Source organism: Danio rerio, chromosome 15 (assembly GCF_052040795.2).
Source record: "Danio rerio strain M-AB ecotype USA chromosome 15, GRCz13ab, whole genome shotgun sequence".
Lineage (NCBI taxonomy): Eukaryota > Metazoa > Chordata > Actinopteri > Cypriniformes > Danionidae > Danio > Danio rerio.
In genome coordinates this window covers 26,153,971-26,173,520 of record NC_141035.1, presented here as the reverse complement: position 1 = coordinate 26,173,520, position 19,550 = coordinate 26,153,971, and the positions used below count along the sequence as shown (strand labels likewise).

The 19,550-nt window shown below is 36.1% G+C and overlaps 1 protein-coding gene across 7 annotated transcripts; it reads left to right on the top strand.

Moving 5' to 3' along the window:
* The first annotated feature begins 1,811 nt into the window (after positions 1-1,811).
* Positions 1,812-19,520, top strand: nlrx1 (NLR family member X1). Of its 7 annotated transcripts, none has more exons than XM_087284150.1 (9): positions 1,812-1,904; positions 5,438-5,562; positions 7,200-7,269; positions 7,354-7,463; positions 8,555-9,174; positions 11,483-12,906; positions 14,759-14,845; positions 15,409-15,660; positions 18,377-19,520. In XM_087284150.1, the coding sequence occupies exons 2-9, from the start codon at positions 5,457-5,459 to the stop codon at positions 18,723-18,725; spliced, it is 3,018 nt and encodes a 1,005-aa protein (XP_087140276.1). In that variant the 5' UTR covers positions 1,812-1,904; positions 5,438-5,456; the 3' UTR covers positions 18,726-19,520. The 7 variants fall into 7 exon arrangements, with proteins under 7 accessions (XP_087140276.1, XP_087140274.1, XP_087140279.1 ...); XM_087284148.1 differs by having other exon boundaries at positions 1,812-1,931; XM_087284153.1 differs by lacking the exon at positions 8,555-9,174.
* Positions 19,521-19,550: the final 30 nt, after the last annotated feature.

The following is a 19,550-nucleotide window of genomic DNA, read 5'->3' as shown; positions in this document are numbered from 1 at the left end:
AAGCAGTTTTAAATCTTTTAAAAAACATTTTAAGGTCAAAATTATTAGCCCCTTTTAGCAATATATACATTTTGATAGTCTAAAGAACAAACCAAAGTTAGACAGTAACTTGCCTAATTATTCTAACCTGCCTAGTTAACCTGATTAACCTAATTAGGCCTTTAAATGTCACTTTAAGGTGTAAGAAGTGTCTTGAAAAATATCTAGTAAAATATGCTGTACTGTAATCATGTCAAAGATAAAATTAATCAGTTATTAGAAATTAGTTATTAAAAAACTATCATGTTTAGAAATGTTAAAAAAACTCTTCTCTTCGTTAAACAGAAATAGGCTGTTTTGCTATATTATGTGTACAAATATCATTCATACATGCATATGTGTATCTATATAGGTTCATATGCATGTATATATGTGTGCACATATATGTTCACCTATATGTTTACCAGTATATTATTAAAATTATTAAAATCCATAACTGCTAGACAACATTTTCAATACATTTGCATTTTTTATTTACTCAATTTATTTATTCATTTTATTTACTCATTTTATTTATTCAATCAAATAGTACAAGAACAAAATATACGAGAACAAAAATAAGACAAAACTGAATAGAAAAAAACAACAAACCATTTTGTTATACATTTCCTTCTTTTCCACCATCTTCATAAAAGAAAGAATTGTCATTGAATGTTTCAGGAAAACATAGCTTTCCATTACCTATCATTTATTTGCCATAGTTAAATTCCATAACATGCCAATTACATGTGATACCAATTTCAATTATTTGCACATACTTCAGTTTTTTTTGGCTTTTTTAGTTATAAGTTATTGCCTTGATAATAGAAAATATGAGATAGGCATCATGTATGACAGTTGCCAAAGTGAGATATGAGCTATATAGGAGACATATCTTGTATGTACATATAGGGCTTAAACGTGGATATAAAAACGCAACACAGGAGACCTATGGCCTGTATATGCACATATATGCACATCAGTTTTGCCTATATGTGGCATATTTATGAACAGATGCAATGAATATATATGTGCATACTGTATATATATATATATATATATATATATATATATATATATATATATATATATATATATATATATATATATATATATATATATATATATATATATCTTTTTAAGTGTGTTTTCATATTGGGTCAGATTAGAACTAAGTACTTTATTAATTAATAATCAACATGTTATCAGTCAGCACATTTAGGTTTTTCCCTGAACGCTATCTCATTAAACTAAAACAGCATACGCAAAAACAAACCGCAGCCACACCTGTTTCTTTCGAAGATCCTTTCTGAGAATCATTTTACCACGAATCCCTTGGAGCAACAAAGGGTTTACACTAATGGAAGCTTTCATCTTGAACCCCTATACAGGTCAATATGTAGAACTTGTTAGACTTGATACTGAAAATTGTGTAAGTATGATCCAGTTTGTCCAAATAAAACAGATTTTTTTCAGATTTATAAAGTGTTTGAAATAAATTGAGGCAAGGTTGAAAACATAATATGATTTTGCTGTCTGAATACACAATAGTGACTGAAAATTCAACAAAAAGCCCCAAAACTCGAAGAAAGCTAGTTGAAGCTGTTGGGGGGATTTAAAAATGCTAACTCCGAACTTATCTTTACTATGTCTGTTTTATGGCTTTTATAAAGTCATTAGCATTTAATTTGACCTTCGCCACGGCGACGCAATAAAGAGCAGAGTTGAAAGTTAAACCAGTGTGTTTTGTATGTGGGCGGTTCTATAACTGACTAGCAGGAAGACGCGGCGGTGCACTCATCGTCCTACCGGAGAATGGACGCTTTACTCGGCTGTGAACTGAGTGAAAGAGCGCTAGCAGATTTGGAGGAAAATCAGTGAGGAAAGTACCGCATTTCCAGCCTCTATATTGGGTAAAGACCTACCAGCATATCGATCGCTACGTGTGATTTTTAGTGTGAATGGTGGTAGTCATTGTTCTCTATTTCTCTATGGATTTATCATGTCCCCTAACGGTGGTTTATAACTACAGAAATAACGTACGTCATGACGCATTTGAAACCAAAATCAGAACATCGAATTCCTATTTCGATTTAGGGAATTCCCATGAGTGTCTTGTTTACACTTGAATATGCATGACAGACACGCATCGCGACCTTTGTTTACATGTACAGTCAGACAAAGTGTTTGACTCAATGAATGTAAAAAAAAGGTTTGACTTGACCTGTTCAGTGCACTTGAAGATCCATGTGGTCATGTTAGCTTTAAGGAAACAGCCAGGAACCGCTGTATAAGTAGAAACTAACTAGTAGAAAGCTTGTAGAAGTCTGAACTGAGTGCTATTATTAGACAGTGGTTGCCATGCTACTCAATTGTTTCTCAATTGATGCTTCCAAAAATGTTACAATAAAAATACATTAGGCATGGACCGGTATAAGATTCTGACGGTATAATACCCTTATATAAAAATATCACGGTTTCACAGTATCACGGTATTGTGAATATTACTGCTCTAAAATATAGTCTTTTTAAATGTTTGGGTAAAAAACAAAACCTAAAGAACATTTCCATGTCAGGATAAATAATTCAAATGAATCATTGACTTCTGCTGTCTTCATTTGTTTCAAAAACACAGATTTCTGTACAATTTAAAACAGCATCTTTGGATATATTTTCTGCTGGAGATAATGTTCTAAAAATTAAAATCTTACACATACCATAAGAACAGTATTACAGAAAAGTTTGGCGGTTTTAAAACCTTGACTTTTTCAAACCGCGGTATACCTTGAAAATGGTTATCGTCCCATGGCTAAAATACATTAGTAAATAAATATTCACATCAGCTTACATTGGAGTCTTGAAGCATTGGACAAACAAGGGCTTTTTACACTAGTTCTTGTATATCTACAGCTGGCAATGGAACCCTAACATATGGACCATACATTTTTCACCTTTAAGGTCCTTGTGAAACCTAAAATAGATAATTCACCCAAAATTGAAAATTCACCATTCACTTGTTCCAAACTGAAGTAAATTTTTTTCTTAAAAAAGGGTTAAATCTGTTGAACACAAAATAAGTTATTTTGAAAAATGTTGGAAACCTGTAACCATTGAATTCCATAATTGTTTCTAAGCATTTAAAGCTGAAGTGAGTAAAATAAAAATTGTTTTAAATTACGGCTATAATTTGCATAGTAAAACAACAACAACAAAAATCCTGCATTCTTTCTCAGATGTTAGTTTGACAGTTTTGGCTAAAGAATGTCCTCATCAACTTCTCTTCAGCCATGAGTTTGAGTGAGATATTCCGAGGAGGAGCTACAAAATAAAACTCTGCCCTCCATTCGATATTGGGTTTCAGCTGAAAATGAACAACAATACTTAAACAACGAAACTTACAGTTTATGCAGACTTTAATCCCCTTTGTGGTGTCAAACGTGTAGTTACAGCTACAGTAGATGCTTCGCAAACCAATAGACAATACAGTATGATTCATTGTTTATATTCCAAAGATGCATTCAGCATAACATTAATAGTTGGCAAAATATAGTATGAGGATACTTATCGCTAGAGCCTTTCTAAAGAGGTCATGTGCTTTGATTATTCAATTAAGACAGATTGAGGTTAAATTTCCGAGGAGTTTAGGATGACCCAGGGTTCATTATTTTAAAGGAACACCCCACCTTTTTTGAAAATAGACTTATTTAACAGTTGAGTTTTACCACTGTTGAGCGTTGTTACCTAGTTATCTAGCTGGGAACTGTTTTCAGGTGTTGTGTAATATCATTCTGCTTGCTGCATTTGTGACGGCACAGCAGCTAATTTGTTTTGATTATTAATGATTATTAATGAGAGTTTAGTTCCTAGCCATTTGACCTAGACAATAAACTTACAATTTTCTGTCAGAAAAAGTACACAGTGTAACTACAGACGAGTCAAGCCTTAAATAGGAAAATTATCAAAAGCTTTTTTTTTTTTGAGTAAACATTTAGAGTGAGATGTTAATAGTCTAATCTGATTCAATGACTTGTGCTTATGCAGAGATTCACTGAATGGATTTAAAAAAGTAAACTTTGATTACTCTAAAGGAAAGGACTTTAAAAACTATGTGTACCTGGTACCGGGTCCATGACATCCTTTACTACAACATTTTTTACACTTTTAAGGTCTGTACTGGCCCAATACCCCATAAGTGGTTCCATTGAATCAATTGGAAGAGAGTAACTTTTGCATAGATTATGATAAAGACATTTTTCTTTTTTCCTATGATAACTGACATTTGCAGGAACCACCGAAATTAATTACAGCAACCTAGACCACACAAAAAAACCTAAAAGGTAGTTTAAAATTTGAGTTTACAAAAAAAATGTCTCTTTTTGGAGGGGTTTATTATAATACAGACAACATATAGAAAAAATCATTACTTTCAACAGTGTTTTCTAAAAAGTTTTTTTTTAAATGATACCAAACTTTTGCATTTACACCTCTGCATGTAGATTTTTGAAGCTTTTAAATTTGGGTAGGCAAAATCCAGGTGGAAAGCCCAAAATAGCACTTTACTTTAAGAGGCTAAAATTATCCTATTTCCCCCCAAAAACTGGAGTGTCCCTTTAAGTGTGAAAGGCCCTAAAGGGCTAAACATCACTGGTCTAAGCTGGATATTTGATGAATTACATGCAAAGAAATCTTGTGATAATGTTCAAAAATTAAACATTCTGTCACCCCCATGTCTTTCCAAACCTGTATGATAATCTTTCTTCTGTTGAATTCAGAAGTTGACATTGTAAAGATTCCCACTGACTTTTATAGCAAAAAATACAACTGGGATAAATTAGGATATAAAATGCTTGAATATTATTCAAATATGCTAACAAATCAATTTGTGTGTTCAGCAAAGTAATGCTACAGGTTTAAAGTGACCAATTATGACCAAATTGTCCTATGACTATCCTTTAATCAGTCAAATCACACCTTCAGTGTCTTGCTTAGTCATCATTTCAGCTGTAAGGGGGAAAAATAAATCTGTTGCGCATTGAATAAACAGACTAGGACAATCCTGATCATTCATCATTATTCGAAATAGTCTTGCATATGCAAAGAATAGATTCATCTATATATAATGCCTGTCACAAATTGAATTAAGATGTTTATTATAATGCATATTAATCACACATAGTGATGGATCATGCAGTTTCGTTAGATAATGGACATTACCAAAATAAACACTTTGGGTGTGTTGTGGAAAGAAATATGTGTATCACGTAACTGAGTAAGCGTCATGTGTCATTGAAACACAAAGCCAAAGGAGGGACCTTACAAGGTTTGGCTTGATTTTCTCTTGGGTTACTGTGTCCCTTGGGTTTATTGTAGCAATTGTTTCCCCGTTGTACACAATTAACATGTAACCCTTGTATTTCAGGGGTTACTTTAAAGTCAAAATGTGGCGATTTGGAAGGCCATCAGGGTCAGAAGTATTGAAATGGAGGTGCCAAAGGTCATCAAGAGATACATGCTGCAAACTTCACACCATGGCTCTTCAAAAAAGTAGGTGTTAAATATAAAAATATGACAATATTCATGAATCAAATGTTATTTACTTGTTTTTTTGTAGCTTATTTATTTATTTTTCATAAATGTATGTACAACTTCTGTGCACAGTATCATTCAAAAGCTAGGGATCTGTGTTTTTTAAAGGAAAAAGGCGTTTTATGTTCAACAAGTTTCATTTACTGTTCTAAAAAATACTATATTGTAAAATATATTCAATTTACAAATTGTCTTACTAGACAAAGTGTTTGTCAAGTGTTTATTTGTCAAATTGGCTCACAAATCTATTCTGTGATGTCAAAGCTGAATATGCATGATTTTTCAGAAATTATGTTAATGAGCTTATTTGCTGTTCAAGAAACCCTTTTCTTAATTGTTATTGTTATGAATTTTTAATATGGTTGTGCTCTTAAATATTTTTTTTTGCGTGAAAAAATCAAAGAAAGAGATCATTTTTAGGATTCAGATGAATACAAAATAAAAAAGAGAGTTTATTTGAAATAGAACACATGTAATAACATAAATTATTTATTGCCATTTATTTTATAAATTAAAAGTATTTTTGTTGAACTGACCTCAATCATTTGACCAGTGATATTGAATCATAAAAATATAAAATGCTTAAATAAAAAAATATATATATAGCTTAAAGGGGCTAATAATTTGGACCTTAGAATGGCTTTAAAAAACTGCTTTTATTCTAATTTTTATTTTAACCGAAATAGAACAATTAAGGGTGCTTTCACACCTGTGAATCGATTCAGTTGTTCCGAAACAGGGATTGCAATTGTTACATTGTTGCTCTTTGCTCTTGGAGCGGTTCGCTTTCACACTGCAAAGTTTCTAAACGGACCAAAAGAGTTAAAACAAGTCACGTGCGAGTAAACTCTCCTCACATTGGTCAGAGTGTCAGGGTTTGTTTTGCAGCGTCCCGCTCAGCTGTCAGGAGAGGTGGTGGTTTGGTGGTGATTGACAGGGTGCGCGCGCGCGACATGTCTGAGGAGAGACGCGGTGGGGAGGGGTGAGAAGGGTGCGCAACGATGCCTATTTGAGGGAGGGAGACGCAAGATTACCGGGAGATCATCACTCGTTTGCGGGCATCCGGAGACTCGCGAAACTCCCCGCCCTACTCATAATTCTCTCTTCATATAGCCGTAAGCCTATTACGTATGCATAAAACACTGTGATATAACCGCGCTCGGATCGGATCGCTTTCTCACTGCAATCGAACCGCTCCAGGGTTCGTTTCAATCGAGCCGAGACCACCTCATTCAAGCGATCTCGGAGCGATTACTTTGGCGCGGAACAGAGCGCGATTGCCCTGTTCACATATGCCAATCGAACCGCGCTAACTGGCCAAACGAGACACGTTCCGAAACAAAAGTGTAGGTGTGAAAGCACCCTAAGACTTTCTCCAGAAAAATTTTTTTTTACGGAAATACTGTGAAAATTTCCTTGCTCTCTTAAACATCCTTTGGGAAATATTTAAAAGAGAAAAAAAATTCAAAGGGGAGCTAATAATTCTATTTTCAACTGAGTATATATAATTTATTTTTATTATTACCTTTAAAACAAACAAACGAACAAACAAAATATATTTTTGTAATTATAGCAATAACAATTGTTTATTTCAGCTGTTAACTTAAGCCTCCAATCAGCTGGCATCTGCAGAAATATAAAGCGATGTCACTTGTCATTCCCAATGTAAGTATTATAAGAAATAAACTTTTTCTAATGTTTTTATTTCAAATAATATGTTTTAAAGTTATCTCTGTGCTCTTTCTTCAGCAAGACAGCAAGCTCTTGTAGAAATGCATGGAAAAAACAATTGACACCTATGTGTTATTCCGCCTCTGGATTCAACCACAGGCTCTTCTGTACCTCTCAGCCCGTCACAGGTGAGTTCATACATGAATCAGTGACATTTGGATGCCATATTACAACATTTAAATGATTTAGTGGCTGTTCACTCTAAATGAACATTCTGTCATTATTTACTCATCCTCGTGCTGTTAACTCATCCTCACAGAATTAATTTTAATCCTTTCATAAATAGGTTTTTAATTCCCTGTCTGACCACCTGAATTATTAGTTTTTAATGGGTTCTTTATTTATAACTCATTCCTTTTACATTTCCATGGTGAAGTGTGCGATTTTTATCATTTTACATACCTCAGCCAATATGACTTGTGAATGTATAGTTTTTTGAATGCTGTAAAATCGGATATTTTGATTCAATATTTTTAAGAACATGTATTTGTTGTTTAAACATAATAATAATAATAATAATATTAAACATAATAATAATAATAATAATAATATTTGATCTATGATGGGTGATGGGCACTGCTATGACATTAATTGCAGTGGAGAACTTAAAGCTGCTGGATTTCATCTTGCATATTTAACAACTTTTCCCAAAAGTGTGGAAGTGAGTGGCTGTTAAGCTGGGAGAAACATGCTGAATGCGTCTTTCAGGATTTTTCATTTTCAAAAAAAGCAGAGTTTGAATTTAGCTGCTGATTGTCTGACCCACTGAACATTGTAATCACACCAGTGTGATTGTACAAAGGGTTAAACACTAATTGGTAATTGGCATCCTAAGTACCTGACAAAGAAGAGAAGATATTGGCAAACAGAGTTGTATTTGTAGATCTTCGTTTCAATACAGTAAACCACTGAAGTCTTATGAAATGTTTTGACATTTTTTTGGTTCATTGTCTGTACTTTAAGAAATCACGGGACCATTGCTGTCTATGGAGAATGAGGATACTCCTGGATTTCATCTAAAATATCTTAATTTAAGTTCCAAAAATGGTGTGAGGTGATTGAGTAATTGAGAAATTAATAACAGAATTTTCAGTTTTAGGTGATTTAACCTTTAAAGTGGACGCTACCAAAATAAAGTTGAGAACCACTACTTTAATTGATGATCATTCAGCTCATAAAATAACAATGTTATCACGCTTGTATTATTATTCACCCTCAGATCCCATTGAGATCCACAGGCAGAAGTTGGCATTATGGTTCAGTCACATTCCTCAAGAAGAGAGGCAGTTCTCTGGCTACGTTTCTCCCGAAACTATGCATGTAGAGCCCCTTATCCTAGAACGTCATCCCGATGAGGATCGCGGCCTTAGTCCTTTCAAAGAAAAGACAAGCGTATGTGCACAACAGTCGCTCACAGTTGGGGATCTGTTTCATGATAGCAATCATGGGAAGGCTCGTGGACTAAACATTTTGATGTACGGGGCTGTCGGTACAGGGAAATCCACCGTTATCCGTAAACTGGTGCAGGACTGGTGTGATGGATCTCTTTTCTCCCAGTTCAAACTTATGTTGCCTTTCTCCTGTGAGGATATTTCCCAATTATCCAAAGCAATATCTCTTCGAGACCTTGTGGGCAGGAAATATATGCACCTCCGCAAGACGCCATATCTTAGTGGAGAGAATGACATGGCTAGGGATGTCCTTTTTATCTTTCATGGAATGGAGAAGATGAAGCTGGATTTTCGCATCAGCTCCACTGAGTTATGCAGCGATCCTAATGAGGCTCTCCTTTCAGGAGCTATTGTTGTCAATCTGCTTAGGAAATACATGCTACCTGAGGTATGAGGCTCAGCATTTAAAGTGTATTAAGCTTTTTACTTTGTGAACTGGCATGTGGAATAATGTTCAAGATTAAATTAGTGGTGGTTTTGGGATGTAAAACGCACTGTTTTGATTTTACGACATGGTATACGCTGTTCAAAAATGTTGGGTTACACACAATCCATTTGTGTTGGGAAAACATGAAAGAATTAATTTAACATATGAATTTTTACAAATATAAGTTGACTGAACATAAAGCAAATAAGTTGTAGCAAAAAAAAAAACTCAAAAATTGTGTTGTTTGGATTCATTTTAAATGAGTAACAAACAGCGAATATAATTTTTTTGTATATATGTACATTTTTAAATTTATTTTTACTTTGCTATCCATTGCTATAATAATAGGAAAAACCCTGTGAAAACCCAGAAACAAATAGAATTTATCAAATGTGAATATTATTAAAAACAAACAAAAAAAAAACTAATATATTATTTATATACCAATATTTTATTATTAATGTTATTGTTGTTAATATTATATTAATATATAATTGCAGTGCCATAGATTTATGACACATATTTTGTCTGGATCTATTAATGTATTTAAAACTATAAAATGCATTTCTAAATACAGTGACCTGAGTTAACCTGCTCTATAATAAATATTTTCTTGGGTAACACATTCATTTAGGGTGATGTAGTTCCATGCCTTACTATATGACGTTCCATGCCTTACTATAGTAATTAAAAAAATTATGCATAATTAAATGTAACTAACCCAAAACCTAACCCACATTCCATCCCCCAACCATATAGTAAGTACATGTAATTAATAGTACTCAATAGTAAAGGGTAATTTACATTTTTCAGTGATCTCCATAACAATACATTTTCTTATTAAGTCATTTTTAGAGCATTATGAAATCAACAGGAACTCATAATAAACTTAAGAATTCAGATGCAGATAATATTATCCCTGATACATTAAGATTTGGGCTTCACAATATATTGTTTGAGCATCGATAATGTGCACATCCGCAATAGTCACATCGCAAATATTTGCAATGTCTAGTGTGAATTATAGTTGATCAGGAGCTACAGAATTGTATTTAATTACTGTATTTATATGGAATTTGATTTCTGCCAAAAAACATTTATTACTTAGAGTTTTTGTCTCGTTTCTTGTCAAAATATCTACATTTCAAAGCAAAAACAAGATTATTTCCAACCCAGGCTCACTCTGATTACGTACCCCTATATACATTTCTGGAGAGAGCAAAAGACATCCCAGGAGCTACTTTTTTTTGCAGTTTTTGTGAATCCACCAGAGACAGCTGTGTATGCTTTTTCAGATCTCAAATTTCTTTTGTGAGTGCCATTCGTGACTGCTCTTCTCACGTAAATCCAACAGAGGCCGCTGTTGACTAACTCACTGACTGACTGACCAACTGACTTGATCCCCTCCCTCCCCCTTCCCTAAACCCAACCAATAGTGTTTTAAAAAGCACCTATTTACCTGCCCACCTCCTTCCCTCAACTCAACCTCAGTATTTTGAAAAGCCCCCTGATTTTACCACGTCAGATTTTTCCACATTCCCACCCTGTTATGTACTGGTTTATTTTATTTTTAGACTTCTGTTTTTGTCTTACCTGCATTTTCTGACTGTTCTTCACCGGACATGAACCCCATTGTTGCGGTCATCTCCGCTCTGCATCTCAAGTCCGCCGACGTACGTGTCGAGCTACTGGACAAACTGGTAATGCCAGAAGTTTTACACATGCAGTTAAGTGGTCAGCTGTTTAGCGAGAAAAGGAATGGTGTTATACTGCCCGATAGTATTCATTTTAAAGACGAAATGCAGCCATACGTAGCTCTGACTAAATAATTTATGATCTCCAGAAACATATGTAGGGCTACGTTTTCAGAATGAGCCTATGTTAATTATTTCACTTACCCCACTGGCAGATCATTTTCTTAAAACAAGCAAAAAATATTTATTAGTAAAATTAAAATCATTAATTATTTTTAATATTAATTTTGGTATTTGGACTAAAAATGAGACAAAATGTAAGAAAAGCTTTTTTTTTGCATTGTGATTAATGATTCAATTTTAATAATTCAAGTTCCCAAAACTGTTAGACTCCCCAGAAAACCGTCAAATAAAGCTATTCAAACCATCTTCTGAAACTATATTCATATTGCAATATTTATAGCAGAAAAAGTAAATATCGCAATATCAGATATTTCCAATATCATGCAGCCCTAATTAAGATGAATGTACGTTGTGATTAATAGCTGATTAAGCAAATATTTCTTTTCTTACAGGCTAGCATTTTAGTTACAACCAGACTATCAGCTGTGGACAGAGTTCCTAAAAAATACATAAACCGTTACGTGCAAATCTGTGGCTTCAACGACCTTGATCGCCAGCGAGCCTACTTCACCAGCAGACTCCTGCAGCAGCATGAAGGCAAGCCAGACAGAGCGGCTGAGATGCTGATAGAGATGCTTTACCTAAATCTACAGCGGGAAAGTCAGCTAGCAACCGCCTGCTTCTTACCATCGTACTGCTGGCTCACATGCGCCACGCTTCATTTACTGCATTTCACTGACACAAAGTCACCAATTCGGACCCTCACTGGCATCTACACCAGCTTCATGAGGCTCAACTTTGGAGGAGAAGTGATAACTCTGAATGGTGGTGTCTCTTCACAGGAGCAGCAGAACTCATTAATGCTGTATGTAGTCCGTACTGTTGGCAAACTAGCTTTTGACGGGATCACCAACAAGCGGACTTCGTTCACCGCTGAAGAACTGGAGCAGTGGGTTGGTGGCAAAACCAAAACAGACGAAGAGCTCCGTGAGCTGGCAGTGTTTCGTACTGATGTACTCGACTTCTTTCTTGTTCCTCGTGATGATTATGGTTCAGATCCCGAAACGAAAGGTAGACGCTATGTGTTTGCTGTCCCCATCATGCAGGAATACCTAGCCGCTCTTTATGTTGTTCTCGGTGAGAACAAAACCGTACTGGAGAAGTTGACTAAGGAGGTTTCAGAGGCTTTGGGACCAGCCAGCGAGGACATCACAAGTCTACTGAGCGTCCTCTCCAAAATCATACCCTTCAGAATCTTTGCAATTTTCAACTTGCTTAAATTGTTCCCCAAACTCTTCGAGAAGGTCAGTAGCTACAGCAAGGGGCGCATCGCCAACACCATGGCAGCAGAAATGTTTCGTTCGGAGGACAGCTTCAACGAAGACGTCTTAGACCAAGTGGAACAAAGTCTGCTGGGAGTTCATGGTCCCCAGCCGCAGGAGGAAATCTACACCAGGGCGTTTGAACTCTACCCTATCTTCATGGGTGGACTTCTTCATTATGGCAACCGAAGGCTGTTAGATCAACTCGGCTGCAACATCAAAAGCCACACGGTTTCTCAGATCACTCGAGCGCTGAGGAAAAACCTGATCAAGCAGAGCCAGAAGAACCAACCTCCTGAGGAGCTCATGGATCTGCTGGTTCTGCTCTATGAGTTCCAGAACCCTCGACTCACGGCTGAAGTCCTGCAGTCCATCAAGTCCCTCAACCTGTCGACTGTCCGCATGACGCCACATAAGTGCTTTGTGCTGAGCACAGTTCTGGGTTGCACAACCTCCAGCTTCCACCTGAATGAGCTGAACCTGTCCTCCTGCCACATCACGCCAGAACTGCTGCAGATGCTTTGGCCAGCCTTCCGACACACCAGAAACCTCAAGTGAGACATCCACTTACTAATATGGATTTACAACAGTGTTTCTCAACCACGTTCCTGGAAGACTACCAGCTCTGTCTCCTTAACCAAACACACCTGATTCAGATCATCAACTCATTAGGAACATGGTTGAGAAGCACTGCTCTAGAACAGGGGTCACGGACTCTTTTCCTGTAGAGCAGGGGTGACAACCCTGTTCCTGAAGATCTACCTTCCTGAACATCTCAGTTGCAAGCCATATCAAACACACTTGCCTGTAATTATCAAGTGCTGTTCAGTCCTAAAGAATTGGTTCAGGAGCGTTTGATTTGGTTTGTTTGGTCAGGGTTGGAGCTGAACTATGCAGGAAGGTAGATCTCCAGTAACAGGGTCGAGCACCTCTGCTGTAGAGCTACCTTCCTGCAGATTTCAGTTGCAACCCTGACCAAACACACCTGTCTGTAATTATCAAGTGTTACCTCAGGTCCTAATTAATTGGTTTAAGTGTGTTTGCAACTCAAATCTGCAGCAAGGTAGCTCTCCAGGAACTGGGTTGGTGACCCCTGGTCTAGAAGAAGTCTGCATGCTTAAATAATTAACCTTTTTAAGCATATTGAACACCTGACATGAGCTTTTTTTATAATAATGAAATGAATAACAAAATATGCTTGACATAATCTAACTGTAAACCAGGGGTCTTCCACTAACAGTTTTAAAGTAAAAACAACAATGACAATGGTTATATTATATTTAGGTTTTAGGTGTACAGTTTATGCATGTTTACCCTTCATGCTGAAATTGGCTGAATATAAACCAGCTTAAGGTAGTTTTGTAGGTCAGCTGGATCAATGGTCGCCTAGTTTGGTCAAAAATGTCAATTCTATCATTAACTCACTCTTCAATTCAGGTCACAAACCTGTTTCTGAGTTTCTGTCTGCACAAAAATAATTTATTCTGAAAAATGCTGGAAGCCAGTAACCTTTGACCTTCACAGTATTTGCTTTTCATACTAAGGGAGTCAATGGTTACCGGTTTCTAACATTCTTTAAAATATCTTCTTTATTATTTAACAGAAAATGGAACGTACGAATTTTTGGAACCACTTCTGAGTTAGTAAGTAGTCAGTAAATTTGAATCTTTTGGTCAACTATTCTTTTAAATTTAAAATTTAAAAGAGCAGCTAAATGGTGTTCGAAATCAGACAAATGACAAAATCAGCAAATATATTTAGGCTGTTATTGATTGATTAATTGACTAATTGACACTGTAAAGGGTATAATTTTGAAAAAATATCAAATGTCATGACAGGATTAAATTAGGTTTTAAAGATATAATAAAACAGAAAACCGATAGAAAACTATTTAGAATAGGAAGAATTGATCACAATTGTCTTGTTTCTGCTGTATTTTTATATAATATTATAATTACAACATCGGTGAGCATAAGAAACTTTTTTCATCAAAAATTTACAGGCTGTGAATTTCACAAAAATGAATGCATCAATGATTTATACTTAACACATGATGGCATCACAGTCGGATCATTATTTAGAATTAATAATTAAATCTTTATTATAATAATCTGATTTTAAATAGACACAAGTTGAAGTGCCCTGAAATACGTTAAAGTCAATATTTATGAATGACCCTAAGTTTCTAATGTGATGTATGTCAGTGAAAGTAAGAGCAAGTGAGGACTGGTTTGGTCTTTAACATACGTCTTTTACTATTAATTAAATGATTGCTTTGCTTGCAAAAAGCAGTCTGTAATATTTACTTCTGAGCACAATTAATGCATTAGTTACTGATTTTCTGCATGGGGAAATCAACAAACTAATGGCACGCGTGTGTGTTTTTTGCTCACTGTGTGTTTACAGTCTCCAGTTTAACAGCCTGGATCCCGAGTCCTGCATTCTGCTCCGAGATCTGCTACTCGAACCCAACTGTACCATTAAGTCATTACAGTAAGCCTGCTTTCAGTAGCACATTATTACAGTGATCTTTATCAGGGTAGGTGATGTTATAACTGACAAAATATGTTCTATTTTATGTTAGGCATATTGAACATCCAGACAGTTGTTCTTGCAGAATAGCAAAGCAACTTGTATAAGAGTGAAGGGCTTTATTTTGTAAAAAAAAAACAGATGTATATTATCCTGCTTATTACGTGGCTACGTGCCACATATATGAACAATTGCATGCTATTGGTTGAATTTAGTGAATGGCATGACTTGGAATGTTGTGAATGATCAATTAAAATCAAGTATTCCACGTAGCCATGCAATAATATCCAATAAAACATGCTGAAAAAATTATCATCTACAGTATGTAATGTGCTGCTGTGCGTACAAAAATTCTGAATCACGTCCCAAGTTCTGAAATCAACTGTGACACTGCTTATCAGACGAATCAAGAAAAATTAAATGATACATGAGTTAACATCCTAGTGTTCAAAAATCAGTGTATTTATACTATGAAAAGACTTTCCTGTGTATTTTATGTGACCTTTATGCCCCTCTGATCACAGGTTATGTGATAACTACTTGTCGGACAGCGGCATTAGTCATTTGCTGGAAGCTCTGTCTGGAAATCACTCTCTACAGCGGCTGAATCTGATGCACACAGGACTTAGTGACAAATCTGCACTACTACTGGCTGAGAAACTGGGCCAACATGATCAGTTAAAGGAACTGAACGTGGCTTACAACAACATCGGAGACAGTGCAGCTCTCACGCTGGTCGATGCTTGTCGCGAACACCCCAGCATCCACACAGTGCAGTGAGTACAGTGTGTTATAATACACCTTTTAGATGTATCTTCCTTTAAATCTGATTTCAGAGTGCTGTTTTAAATGTATTTGAAGAGTTCAGATGCAAAAAAAATCTCTAAATGCCATCTGAAATTTTCTTCTAAGCATTTTTCTCAGGCTCCTTTGTCTTGATTCAGTGTGTTAAGTAGCAATATTAGAAGTTAAGAAATGCAATCCAAAATCTTTTTAATAAATCTCTTTACGTTATCTTCCATTCATACAAAAACTATTTACAGAAGAAAGGGGGAATAGATGTAATATTTGTAAAAGGCATGGAACAGAAGCACATTAGGTTGAATCTAAGTTATACTTCATCAATTTGGACCAGAAGCCAACAAATTTATATATTTAATTATTTATGTAATTTCTCCTCAATAAATATAATTTTAACATTTAAACTTGTCATTTTTTTAAAGAAATATTATGCTATGAAGTGTATACAACTACAGTTTTCCTGTTTTGACACATTAAAGTACATCACTAAGAAATTATTAAATTTTTTGTGGCAAGCAAAAAAATAAATAAATTCCATCGGCCAAACCAGGCCATTAGAAATAGTCGTTAGTGTTTAGCCCCATATAAGTCTAAAATTTCATCCATAATGGTCTTAAACGGGTCTTAAGAAGTTAATGAAACCTGCAGAAACCCTGTTGTAGGTGTTCTGTAACAAAAATAATAATCACTATATAAATCAAATACATATTAATCCATGATCATGCTAGGGGTGGTTTTAGGATTTTCATTTCAGGGGGCTTAGCCTGAACAAATTGATACTGTTTGTGGATCTCTGTTTAGATACAGACTACTTTCTAACCTCAAGTAATTTTTGTTCCCATTTTCTAATGCAAAAAGGCATAGCATAAATATAATTTTTTTTTTTTAAATCTGGCACATTATTAAATAGCAAACCATTTTTTCAAGAAAACACATCATGTTTTTATCTGTCAGTCACTCTGATATGCAGTTAAAAAGCAGTTAAAATGAGTACATTGACTGGGAGGTTCTGTGTTTAGTCACTCCTGTGCATAACTGTATGGTATAGTTGATGCCACATGTACTGCAATGTGTTTTATGTTCATAGTTCATTTTGAAATTAAAATAGCCCCCCTAAAATTGGCCTATCGATACCCATGGTTCAAGTTACAAAAGGTATTCATTCATTTTCCCTTGGCTTAGTCCCTTATTTATCAGAACTATTCCAGCATATGTGTTATGCAACGGATGCCCTTCCAGCTGCAACCCAGTACTGGAAAACGCCCATACACTCTCACATTCACACATGCACTATGGCCAATTAGCACATTTTTGAACTGTGGGGAAAACTAGAGCACCAGGAGGAAACCCATGCAAACATGGGGAGAACATGCAAACTTAGAAATGCCAACTGGCCCAGCCGGGACTCGAACCAGTGAACTTCTTGCTGTAAGGCGACAAGGACCTGAGCCACCGTGCCGCCAAAAGTAATTAATTAATTTATTTACTTTTTTGCTTAGTCCCTTTATTAATCCAGGGTCGCCACAGCGGAATGAACCACCAACATTTCCAGCACATGTTTTACGCAGCTGATGCTCTTCCAGCCGCAACCCATCTCTGGAAAACATTTATACACACTCACTCACACTCATACACTACGGACAATTTAGCCTACCCAATTCACCTGTATACCGCATGTCTTTGCTCTGTGGGGCAAACTGGAGCACCTGGAGGAAACCCACGTGAACGCAGGGAGAACATGCAAACTCCACACATAAACGCCAACTGACCCAGCCGAGGCTTGAACCAGTGACCCTCTTGCTGTGAGGTGACGGCACTACCTACTGCGCCACTGCGTCCCCCAATAGTAATTCAGTCAAGGTCATTTATGTAGCTTTCATTCATTCATTCATTGATTTTCTTTTCGGTTTAGACCCTTTAATAATCTGGGGTCGCCACAGTGGAATGATCCACCAACTTATCCAGCATATGTTTTACACAGTGGATGCCCTTTCAGCTTCAACCCATCACTGGGAAACACCCATACACACTCAATCACACACATACACTATGGCCAATTTAGCTTACCCAATTCACCTACAGCACGTCTTTGGACTCGTGGGGGAAACCAGAGGGAACCCACGTAAACATGGGCGCGAAGAACATGCAAACTCCAAACAGCAACTGACACAGCCAAGGCTCGAACCAGCGACCTTCTTGCTGTGAGGCAATCATGCTATCCACTGCGCCACCGTGTTGCCCCTGTAGCTGTCATTTGTAGACTTAATGCATGGATCCAATACAATGATACACATTTGATTTTTTTCTCAGCTGTTTGTTCTCTTGAGACAAAAACTATGCTGATTGCCAAGATGCTACACATATTTATTTGTGTTTGTCCATTCAAGAGAATGAGATGTGAAAGAGAGGGCAGGGGGTTTGGTGGTTCACCTACTGTATGAGTTACATTGAGTCCTCATCCTATGGAAATGCAAACAAACAATTTGCTTTAAATGTCAACAACAAAAGGCAAACTCTTCCAGGCATCAGATAGTGTTTGAGGTGTCTTGTTTGTAGGCAGCCACTAAAGACTATTGGTTGGCGTTGAGCAAATTAAATATGTCTACAATTACTGACAATGTACTGTAAATATATAGAAATATAGATGTTTTTATTTGTTATACTGTATGCCTTGTGCTTTTTTTCATTTAGTCTGTACCTGAATCAGCTTACCGACGTGGCCAAGCAGTCTTTATATGTGCGTGGAGGTCCTCGGGTGAAGGAGGGCCGGCGGGTGAAAGTCCTGGCTTCTGTGACCGAGGGTTCGGACATCTCTGAGGATTGGCATCCCATTTTGAGTGTCATTGGGAAAAATTCCCTTTCCTGGGAAAGAGACCGTGTACGTGAGCAACTGCTGGTTTTTCTGAAAGACCTCGAATGGGGGAGGAAACAGCACCTGAGTTTTTGGAAAAAGATGCACTTTCGAAGAGTAGAGAGTGTTGTGAGGCAAATGCTGCGCTTTATAGAGAAAAGCAGCGATACAGGAACTGGTACTAAATGAATTATCTTTAGCTCTAAAGGAATGGGGGTTTAGTTTCTCAATTGGATTTTTGTTGTTAATGTTATAATTAGCCTTAACATTTCCTAGGTGTTTTGCAAAGTGTTGATTTATGTGCATGTTATGCTATCTATTTTAGCATTAGGTCAATTTCAGAAAACACTGTGACAAAATGAGTATATTTGATTATTTTAGGGAAAGACTGATATTTGCTGCACCAGACTATTTTGGATTACTACTTGAAAATTGCTCATTATTGCACGATAACAAATGATGCCATTTGAAGCCATTTCCTATGCATATGTGTTCAGGGAGAACGTACAGTTCATATAAACTCTTATGTGTTTAAAGGAATAGTTCACCCAAAAATAAATAAATAAATAAAATTCTGTCATTTACTCATCACTTTGTTTAAAACCTGGTTGATCATTTTTTCTGACCACAAAGAAAGATATACAGAAGAATGTTGGGGCAAAAACAGCGATTAGGTTTTTGGTCCTACAGTGGATGACAATGACTGCTTTTTTCCAGCATTATTCATAATATTTTGTTTTGTTTTCAAAAAAAGAAATAAATTCTTACCAATTTAGAACCACATGAGGGAGAGTAAATGATGTGGAAGTTTTCTTTTTTTGAGGTGAACTATCCCTTTAAGTGTCAAATGGTGCAATCTTAACCAAGGCAAGGATTTAGAATGCTTCTACAATGTTCACATATCTTATGCCTTGATTAAAAAAAAAACACATTTGAACTAACAAATTGTGACTGAGATCAGCAAAATAAAAAGTGCTGATTAAAGACTTTTGTCATTATTTTAAATTAAAATTA